The following is an 11,987-nucleotide window of genomic DNA, read 5'->3' on the forward strand; positions in this document are numbered from 1 at the left end:
AGTTCTATGAGAGATACACAATGGGCCGTGATGCCAAAGTGCCTTTTATCAGGCACGATTTTCAAATTGAAGAATGGAAGGCTGTTGCTAGAGTGCTTGTTTTGGTATGGAAACGTGCTGGATACTTCCCAGTGCAGCTAGCAGCCCCATTCTTGGAGGAGGTGCTGTATGGATCAGCAGTTAGCAGCTGCAAGGATGGATTTCTACAGTATGTGTCAGATCAGGAGAGACAGATTCTTCTCAGGGCCTTGGATGACATTGATTCAGTCGAAATGGAGACTCTGCTTGATCTCCTTGATGTCCATGAGTGTCACCAGGTGCCAAATAAAGATAATCTAGTCCCATTACTCTCACAAATGGGTCATAAGTCTATAATCCAAGCACCAATGTACATCATTGAATGCTGGCCCCCCGTAGTTGATACCTTAGCCCGCACTCTCCCGATCGATGTGCTGCATCAACTGTTAGAGCAAAAAAAAAAACAACTTCGAAGGCCGTGAAGGAGCTTCTCCAGTTCCCAGATGCGATGACCGCAATACAGCATGCAGTTGCTCGCCATCTGAAACGTTACATTGTGGAAGCTGACCATCAAACTTTTCAAAACTTCCTGAGGTTTTGCACTGGCTCAAATTTGGTTGGGCATTCCATTAAGGTTGAGTTCACTGAAACATCTGATTTTCAGCCCAGGCCTCAGGCTCACACATGTGAGAATGATGTTTTCTAAACAAAGTTCGGGAGGAGCCCTTAGGGATGATTGACAGCAATTAACTCACCTGTCTTCCGCCGCCAGGGTATTTAAGCTGGCCTCCTTATCAATACGCCGCGGCGCTTGCAAAATTATCCCTCCTCCTCCCCCTACTCCTCCATTTCACTGATAGCCCGGTTACGCATCCTCCTTACATTGGGGGGTGCAAGCGGCCATCGCTCTATCACGATCTCCGCTTCAGGCATTCCATGACCACGGCCAGCTACCATGCCAAACACGCGCTTAGCTTATTCACTCAGTATACTGTAGCAATCATGCCGACGGGCGAACTAGTGAATTGCCTGTTGGTTACTACAATTACCCAGACCTCAGAAATGATAGTGTGCTGACTAGTTCTGTCTGGGTAATGGATATAGTGTAGATTGTCTCATCAGCTACATAGGGTCAGTTTGCAGTTCTCAATAGTTTGGTTAGCTTTATGAAAAACTGCCATGCCTCAAAAAAGGTGACAAGCTGTTCTGATACTAAACAACTCAGGTTATTTAGTTGTTAAATAATAATGTTAAGTAAACTGTGAATATGTGCAAAACATTTTAATTTTGAATGACACATTTTGTAAACATTCCTGGATAAAACAGGTGTTAACTTTCTTTTTAAATTCTTGCACAAGTGTTTAAAACAAGCAGTTGTGAATAACACATTTTACAGGTTTTAGTGTAGCAAAGAAACAACAAATCTTATTTTGTTTTATTATGCATAAAAATATTTTTTTTTTTCTGAACCATGTGCAATGTTTTACATATGGGCAGATGTTTTTTAGATTAAGAGCAAACATTTTTAACAGGGTTCTTTATATATGCCCTGTATTCCTTGTTATGCTGAGGAGCTGTTACTTGTTCAACTGAAAAGCAGTGCCATTTAAACAATAAATAATGTAGTGTTTTTGCAGAAGTCATCTTATGTGTACTGTACTTTTTATTACTGTATTTAAGCTGGGGCATACATCATGTGTTCAAAATAAATTCAGATCCTAGGCTATTTTCCTTCAGATTTACTGTAAACACAGGTGAAAGGGATGTCTGTTTGTTTGTTAGTCTCTCTCTACAGACACCTACTCAATTAGTAGTGGATGAACAAAGTCCCTCAAAGTAATGTACAGTTCCTGTGCCTGTGGACAGTTTGAAGAAAACTCCAATCCCCTCTCCAACATCACATTCGCGCAAAAATCAAATATTTCAGGATCGCATGGAACAGAACTTAAGAATGTGCAGTTTTCTCTACATACAGCTAAATCATCCGCATTAACAGGCACGAGAAGATCATCAGCTCCCCACAAATGTGATTCCACATACATCAGATCAGGTACGCCAGACGGCACACTCACGTTTGTAGAGGGGCGGATGCGATGTGCATTCCAGATTTTCATGATGCTGTTTAACTCGTCCTGAAAAAAGGAAATACACATAGGTCAGTGATATTTAGAATCCCAAGAAAACCCTGAATGTTTGGATGAAAGAAATTTATTGTATTTAAGATGTGCAGTAAAACAAAATCACTTCGGATGGTGAAAACTTTCCTTTACAAACAATGAAGACGCTCTCTATCTCTAGGCTATTCCGTCCCTCTATTTATATTAGAGGTTATCTAATATATTAGTGTGCATGCATTAGCCTACTTAGCTTAATGGGTCCCATGAAACACAGCTGGATTAACGCCTTGTCCAGATAGTCCCCTGTGAAAAGACCTTCAGCTCGCTAAACATCTGGATCCAGTGTTCCATTCCTTGTCTTCTCATCACTCCCCACCAACTTTCTATTCTTTGGTTAGCAGTGCTTACTCCTGTTAAAAAACTTCATTATCCTGCTCTATTGTCTTCATCATTTCGTCTCAAGTACACCTGCATGTCTCTCAAGACCACATTCTCGGTTCCCATGTCGGTGCGCAAAAGTCTTGGATAGCCCCCCACCCTTTCTATCGCCTCTGTATAGTAGCCCCCAAACACACGTGGATCACTATTTGTGAAGGCAGCCCTGAGCCAAATAATCTTTCTGCTATATCCATCAATGCAACCATTTATGCATATGCCATAAGGCTTGAGCTTGTCATAAGAATCGATGTGCCATATGAAATTAGGAAAAGTATTGCCTGGGTTTCAGTCGTCGTCTGCGGCGGCACTGGGTGCTTTCAGGGTCAACTGCGCTGAGAATGATGCGCACATCTTCTTTTCTCACGCGCAAACCATGTTCTATACATTTATAGTACATCCAGCAGTACCCATGTAACCTCAGAGCCTTGGAGTTCGTTCAAAATGAACTCTATAATATGACCTAAATCGTCATACTCACGACGGCGGAGACAGTTCGTCCTCAGCATCCTTTTTAATGTGCTTAAACTCATAACCATGCCATGCTGGGTGGCTAGAGTTCTCAATATTTCCTTATACGCCATGCCCAAACCATGGTATACCCTGACCAGATCCATCTCAAGGGCTACGAAATGGAAATGTAAGCTACTCGACCAGTTTCCACTATCTCCTGGATTGTTGACTAATAGCCTTTTTGTGCACACAATTTATTCGAGCACACGTTTTAATTATTCGTGGGTGTGTTTTTTAGCTTTTTTTAGTCTAGCTTTTTTTTTATTACGAAACTAGACACTCTAACACACCTTATGTGATTTTGGGAACTCTGTGAGGAATGAAAATGAAATATATGATGATAAAACTCATGAAAACGCAAGATCTGGACATTTTATCTGGACGTTTGATCTTAACTCGGCTTTTGATGGTTGCCGCTTTGTTTTCGAATCAGTCACTGATTAGTCTATCAGTGACATGCACGCCAGGTCAAAATCAGGTCATTTATTTTCGTGGGTTTATCACTAGGTGGCAGGTCTCGTTAGATCTCTTCCCAGAAACTTTGCAGGCAACACTTCTTAGGTGCTGAAGGGAGAAATGAAAAAGTCGAAGAAAAAGATATTGCAGCAGGTGCGTTTTCGCCAGACAACGCTGGATGAGTCCACCTTTCTACTAAGACAAGATGACTCTGACCACAACAGGTCAAAAACATTATAAGGAGTGACTGAACACCGTGCTGAGGAGGGAGTTCCATCACCACCACGAGCCGGGCCTAGCGAAGTGGGTGGTAGGCCGAGTCGCGCTTGCAAGAGGGCACGCCCTTGGCAGAGTGCCGAATATGTCGGTGATAGTGACTCATAAAAGACGCAATATCTCCATTTCTAGAAAAAAAAGATTTTGATGAAAATTAGCCACTGTTTAGCTTGGGATTGCTCAGGAACAGAGGCGTGTAGAAATACACAGTTTGCACCCACTGAGAGCTTAAAGTCTCACCTTTCAAACGAGCCATTGTATGTGTTCATAGCTATAACACAGAATATGCTGTGGCTGTACAAAAATCATCAACAATGGTCTAGATTGCTGGCAGTCTAGGACAAAGCTTCCGAAAACAGCTTGGCATTCAAGCTAAGTTAAGTTCCCATGGTAAGTTTCCGGAAATTTGCCGGAAATTTTCCGCCCCTTTGCAACCCTAATTCTGAAGCATGAGAGGCGTAGTATTGTAGAGATCAGCACTGCGTGTGTACACGTGTGTGTGTATGTGTGCTTATGACATTTGCTGGTCGTTTTAACCTTGTAAACGTCATTTTTCAACCAGTTTTCACGTAGGGGGGAGGGCCTAGGAGAATTTTTTTGAGCCGGGGGGAGGCCCCTGGAAAAAGAATTTTGACCAGGGGGGAGGGCCAGGCAGAACATTTTTAACCCGATCGTCTGGGGTGATTAAAAGTGTTGATTAAAATAAAGTCCTCTGCAATGTCTGCAGCAAGGAATTTGCATATCACCGGAGTTCATCAACTCTAAAGTCGCACATCAATGCAAAGAAATTGTGTTGACATTGAGCGGAGTGTTAATTTATTTTCATTGTGTCCCCTAGGTTATATCTGTGGCCTGAAATACCTTGTATGTGAAAAACAACTTCCCGAAGCACTTTTGCATTTACAGCGGGGAAAATAAGTATTGAACACGTCAACATTTTTGTCAGTAAGTATACTTCCAATGAGGCTATTTGCATGAAATTTTCACCAGACATTAGTATTAACTCAGATAATCCACCCATATAAAAAAATCCAAACATTAAAGTCCATAGGTCGAGTTATGTGCAATAAAGTGGAATGACACAGGAAAAAAGTAATGAACACGCCTGCTGAAATTTCTTAAATACTTTGGAAAAGCCTTTATTCGTAATGACAGCTTCAAGGCATTTCCTGTATGATGACACTAATCAGTCAGTATTCTGGTGTGAGTTTGGCCCATTCTTTTAAACAGATAGTCCTTTATATTGAAGATTTCAGGGGTCCCTCTTGTGAATCCTGATCTTTAGTTAACTTCCAAAACTGTTCAATTGAATTGAAGTCAGGGCCTTGATTTCCTTTCTCTGAAACCAATTGAGAGTTTCCTTTGCTGAATGCTTTGGATCATTGTCCTGCTGGAAAGTCTAGCCATGTCTCATCCTCATCATCCTGGTGGATGTAAAGATTCTCCCAGAACAAAATGACTCCATTCATCATTCCTTCAACTGTATGAAGTCTGCTAGTACCATGAGATGAAAAACAGCCCACACCATGATGCCACCACCTCCAAACCTCATTGTTGGTATGGTATTTTTAGTGTGATGCACAGTGCCATTTCTCCTCCAAATGTAAGTAAGTTACATTTTTAACCAGAATACATTTTCTCAGTATTTCATAGGATTGTTCAAATAGCAAACTTTCAACGAGCTTCGACATGTTTTTCTTCAGCAATAGAATCATGCTGGATGAGCGTGCATAGAGGCCATGGCGGTGGAGTGCATTACCTATGATTTTCTCTGTAACAATTGTACCTGCTGCCTACAAATCTTTCTGGAGCTTTCTCAGAGTGGTCCTTGGCTCTTGGGCTACTCTTCTGACTATCCTTCTGACTTCCTGGTCAGAAATCATGCAAGGAGATCCTGTGCATGGCCAGTTGATGATGTAGTGATGTTCCTTCCACTTGCAGATAATGGCTCCAGTACTGCTTGCTGGATGATTCTGAAGTTTTGAAGTGCATCTGTAACCAGTTCCATTGATATGTTTTGCAACAATAAGGTTGCAAAGATCTTGGGAGAGCTCTTTGCTTTTACCCATCATGAAATGTTTCTTGTGTGACACCTTGCTAACAAAAAAACTTTTTATAGCCCACCAGTATGTACTAAACCAGGTTATATCAATTTGCACAGATAGGAGGGATACTTTCTCTAACTACTTATAGATTCCAGTTTGTTCCTTGCCATTCCTTGCGTTTGTGTACTGCTTTTTCTGGTACTTTTTGTAGCGTGTTCAATACTTTTTCCCCTGTGCCATTCCACTTTTTTACTCATAACACTACTTTTAGACATTAATGTTTGGATTTTTATATATGTGTGGATTACCTAAGCATATTAGGTCATATCATAGATTATTATGGGCATTATTAAAATAATAATAAAAGAGTTTTTGAACTTTAATGTCACTAATGCTGACATTAAAGTTTTAAAATTAATCAATGATTCATTTGAATTTAAATATTTAAAATACTTTCACAGCAAAAATTATATATGCGATTAATTTAGATTAATCACAGAGTATGTAATTAATTAGATTATTTTTTTTAAACGATTGCCAGCCCTAATAATAATGTTTCAAATTTTTGGGCTAGTGCTACAAATCTATTCACCTTCGCAGCGCCAGCAGGCTACTTGCTGTGCAGCCTGCACACACACACACAGGCATGCCAAACAAGCTCACACAAAAGTTTGTGGGGGTGGAGTAGAAGATGGATACAAATTGATTAGTGTGATTTATGTTCGTGGAACGGATGTACAGGACTGAGCGGCGGTCATATTTTGTACCGCTATGCGGTACATCTAGTCCTCTTTGCTTCTGACTTTCATCATATTACTCTTTTTAACATTAAACTTAAAACGATGGTTCGGAGTAATTTCACCCTAGGGTCCTTTGCATCATGAACTTGAGCCAAACACCCCCCCAGAAGCTTCTTTCCCTTGGTCGAACATTGGTTGAGTTAGCGATATCAGGCGCATGGCTTAGTGCAGGTGCTAACAGAACCAACGGTGTATCTCGTAAATTACCCCACTAATAATGCCCGGAATGATACTAAACTTCTACAGTAGTACAAATATGTTCTATACTCGAGGCATTGGAAAGTTTGTAAGTACACCAGGAGTTTATTTAAATAACACTTGCTGGATGGTTTCTACTCTCTGCTGCTACCACTACCGCTGGGTCGACGCTTCCATACTCATAAAAATGAATATTGCGAGAGACTTATCTCATCTATGATCCCAGAAAGATGTTCTTGGATCTTAAGGATATGTGGATTCAATTCATTATGTTTTCTATGTCATTAGATAAAATAAATGTTCAAAAAACGAACATTTATTTTATCTAATGACATAGAAAACATGATGAATTCAATCCACATATCCCTACACTATAAGCAACTACTGTATATCCAAGTGTAGCCTAATAATTTCAATATCAATATGATGTATTCAAATTACTAATTATGTTTAGCTATTAGTAATTATGCAGATAATAAAATACTATAAATTCTTAACAAAATATATAAAGTTTATATTAATTCCAAAATATGAAATAGAAACCTATGACAAAGGCCAGCCTTTCTCAAACATCTTTGACCTGAGGCCCGGTCATGGCAGACTTTGGGGTCATAGAGTCCACCTACACACTTATAGCACTGATGTTAATGATCACACATGCACACACATGCACACTCACATTAACACACCCACACACACAAACACCCCCACACGCACACAAATAAAAACACACATGCAGGCACACGCACACACATGCACACTCACATTAACACACCCACACACACAAACACCCCCACACGCACAAACACCCCCACACGCACACAAATAAAAACACACATGCAGGCACACGCACACACACACAGATAAACATACACATAAACACACACATGCACAAAGAAGCACAGATATACACAAAAACAAACACACAATATGCGCACACACACCCACACGTGATTTATTTTTGCGGAGAGAATGTGCAGGACTCTACGATCTAGTTTAGATTGTGTTACTACATCTGGCTTCCTGGTTAATACAAAAAATCCTGTTCATTAAAACATTAAACTGTTGTTACTCGGACTGATTCACTGGGAGTGTAGTTTAAAAACACTCTTAAGCGGGGTTCACATTGCACATTCAAGTGGCAGTGCTGCGCTATGAAACACGTTATTTTCATGTGATGGCTTGCGCGCACAAGAACTGGCCTGCCACTGCGCCGAGCAAAGCACACAGCAAGCAGCATTTTGCCTCTTATGCCGCTCTTGCCGCGGTGGAAGTTCAATCATGTTGAACTTAGACTGTGGCGCGCTGTAAGTCATTGGTATTTTGTGCTGAGTTTGACGGCAAGCACTACAAAAAAAAACATGGGACATTACTCAACCAAGAGCAACCTAGCGGCGAGCACAGCACATGTCACGTGCAATGTGAAGTCCCTATTACCTTGGAGTTAATCAGGTAGGCTATTCATATGATCGGTCCCAAAGGTAGAGGTTAAGCTATAAATGAGTAATCCATCTAGTCCCTGAGTTCACAACAAAACAGAAAACAGGCAGTGCATATAATAGCTGTATGACACCATTTCAAATACAACATGTTTCTATATCATTAATGTACCTGTAAATGGTCTTTGATATAGCCTAATGACCATAATACTGCAATATGATGTTACTTGGTGTGTGATTCTATGTGGATATGTTCAAATGCTACCTCTAGACTATTATTAAGATACATGTGAATTATGCTTGAGATGATGGACAACTTGTCTGATTTTAAATTGTTTGTTTATTCTGGACTGCAGGGATCTGTTTATAAGCCTATGTGCTTCTTGTTGGCATTTGTCCTTTATATCCTAATCATTACAGTCAACTTAACTTTGATCTTAACAGTGATCATGGAAAAAAGCCTCCATGAGCCCATGTATATTTTCCTCTCTAATCTATGTGTGAATAGCCTTTACGGAACTATTGGTTTTTACCCTAAATTTTTGCTGGACTTGCAAGCTGATACTCACACAATAACATACAGTTGGTGCATAACACAAGCTTATGTGATTTATACCTCAGTAATGTGTGAAATCACTCTTTTAACAGTGATGTCTTATGACCGCTACGTGGCAATTTGCAGACCACTGCAATACCACAGTATTTTGACTCCACATGCTGTGCTTAAACTGCTTGTAGTGGCCTGGGCTTATCCACTTTTGACATCAGTAGCATCTGTTATTCTTACTCTCAGAATACCCATTTGTGGATCTCACATTCGTAAACTATTCTGTGATAATCCTTCAATACTAAAGCTGGGTTGTTCTCTAGCCATAGCCAACCAGGTTTGGAGCATGTTACTTATTACGGCTTACTGTATACAGTTTGTTTTAATTTTAATTTCATATGCTCGTATTGTACAGGTTTGCATATCATCCAGTGAGGGCAGAACAAAGTTTGCCAAAACTTGTGTGCCCCATATTTTGGTTATAGCCATCTTCATCATGACAACACTGTTTGACGTATCATACAGTTGGGTTGGTTCAGAAAACCTGCCAATTAGTGTACGCAATGCATTGGCTATACAGTTTTTGATTCTCCCTCCACTATCAAATCCAATAACTTATGGGCTTCAACTTCCACAGATCCGGAAAGCAGTATTCAGACAAGGTTGTAAACATAAAATGTGTCACCAGAGATGATTGTCTTAGTCATTAATAAGCATTACCAAGAGGCGCCTGGAGGAATGAATGTTTATGGTAGGTACGCACACCCATCATGATTTTTACTTCACAGAAAAATGTAAATGCCTACTGTCATGCAGTTAATGGGATACTGTGCAGAGTTGTTGTGGAGTAGCAAAGTTAAAGTACAAACCTACAATGTAAAAAAAAAATCTTTGTCTTTAATCTTAATCTTTAATTGTTAATTAAAATTGTTATCCATGTCCTGGGTTTGGTAATTGGTGGATATCTCACTCTTAAATTAAATGATATGTTGATTTACTCATGAAAAGCTCTATTCATTGTTTTGACACACTGTGGTACCAACTCTTAGTTATTATGACCGCCGTGCAGCGAAGTAGCGGTCATATAGGTTTAGTCAGATTTTTTTTTCTTTTTTTTTTCGCATGGCCAATTTTCCATCAAGGATTCCCGGGACACTGAAAGACCAGGGTACACGAAACTTGGTGGGTATGTAGCCCCACATGGATAGCATGGAACCATCGTTTTTCGTTTTGATCTGTAGCCCCCCTGCTGGACTGGACCCCCTGAAAGGAGGGTAGGGCAGACACAGTTTTCTGTGAATATTTCGAGAACCGTAGGGTTTAGGAGGACCACCTTTTTTTGTATGTTTTTATATGTTGTATGTTTTTTTTTTTGTATATTTTTTGCGTATGTTTGCCTCCAGGGGTCATGTTAACACACATCCATTCACATTCATATGACACATACTCACACAGTAGACATATGTACGCAAGCATGCACATGCACACACATACTGTAGGCACATACACAGGCACACACACACACACACACACACCAACACATAAACATAAACATGTACACGCACACATGCACACAATTCAAGAATTTCTCAGAATTATGAACAGGCAAGATGGGGGTGGGGTTGTATAAAATGTATTTTACATGTGAAATCTATGAACTAATCATGTTTTGGTACTTGTTGTCTAGCAGATACCAGTGAGAATTGAGTGTGCATAATGCAATTCAATAAGACAGTTATTATTAGAATCATATATGCCTTTCAGCATGACTTATTTTTGTGGAAAAAATGTGCTGGACTGCCGGAATACCAATATTACTATCTGGGCTCCAAATTACGGAAAATGTATTTTCATGCATTTTTGCCTTTCATCTATACAAAAACTCTGTTTTCGACCAATTAAAACAGATATTTTTTAACACTGACACTGAATTTGGGTTCAATGGGTGGAGTCGGATATGTCTGAATATAGTTTTGGGGTTGTTAGCTTGTTGCTATGGATTTGGTTCAGCGCTGGCCAACCGAGGATTAAAATAAGTTCATTTAACAATTTTGTAAAGTAGACTTATTAATATCAATGAATACATACATCCATGTCATATTTTTAACATGTTTCATACATAATTCAAATGTGTGTTCACTTCTGCTGTTTTGGTTAGCTAACAATTATGCAGTACTTCTTCAAAGTGCTTAAAACCATATTTTGTTGGGACATAACATGTAGTGATTGTACAAGAGTATGCAAAGTCATCTTCATCTTGTGAGTGTTTATTGGCAGATTAGGCGACCTTCCGTGCATTACTGCCACCTACAGTATCACGTCAATGTTCGGTAGGGTGCAAGCGCGGATATAGGAGGAGGAGTTGGCAAATGCCGTGCAAATCACTGTGCAAAAACCACTGACGTTAATGCTAGGTAGCTAGTGGAAGATTGATACGAAGATATGTTAGGTTACGTTAATATTTGATGTAGTAAGAATATAGTAGTTGGTTAATGAGAATTTTCATCTTGGGATTTAACAGGGAACCTGTGCCCACGTTGTTGGCTTAGTAGCCTACATTACGTCGAGCTGCTGCAAACGCGAGAGACGTCCTGTAGGCTACTGTTGATGAAAATATACCCCGTTTTCTAGCCTCTCGGGGTACCTGCTATCAGTATTACACGTCCCCCCTTTGACCATGGTTATCCGTCAGAGTTTTTTGAGTTAATAAACTCCATAAATAACCATTAATTTGTCATTTTATGCCTCCTCCCGGTTGTTTCCTATGGAGTTGTCCGAGCTGATGTCTGAGTCCCGTTGAGGCTGGACTGTCATTGGCTCATCAGCGTTCTAAGGGTGGCGCTTAGCGACAGGTCAATTCAACCAGGGCCCACGCACTTAGGTCTCAAAAAATTCTGAAAAAATTACCAGGTGTACCTATGTTACCCAGGAGACACACTGTAAAATTACTTTTATGTAAGATCAATACTTTCCAAGATACAGCCAGTTTTACAGGAGGATGGGGTGTCGATTTTGTTCGGCCTCTTTTTTTTGTCAAAGTTCACAAGCCCATAGCGCAAGAACTAAACCATGTAGGAGGCTCACATTTTGCATGCTGGTACATAAAAAGGAATAGTATGTAACAGAATCGTAACATGTGGTCT

General features: G+C 40.1%; 1 protein-coding gene across 1 annotated transcript; it reads left to right on the forward strand.

Moving 5' to 3' along the window:
- Positions 1-20: 20 nt before the first annotated feature.
- Positions 21-9,538, forward strand: LOC121688048 (olfactory receptor 6N1-like). Its single transcript, XM_042067366.1, has 2 exons — positions 21-317; positions 8,654-9,538. Exons 1-2 carry the CDS (start codon positions 21-23, stop codon positions 9,536-9,538), a joined length of 1,182 nt encoding a protein of 393 aa, XP_041923300.1.
- The last annotated feature ends 2,449 nt before the right edge of the window (positions 9,539-11,987 follow it).

This window comes from Alosa sapidissima, chromosome 17 (genome assembly GCF_018492685.1).
Source record: "Alosa sapidissima isolate fAloSap1 chromosome 17, fAloSap1.pri, whole genome shotgun sequence".
In the NCBI taxonomy this organism is placed as follows: domain Eukaryota; kingdom Metazoa; phylum Chordata; class Actinopteri; order Clupeiformes; family Clupeidae; genus Alosa; species Alosa sapidissima.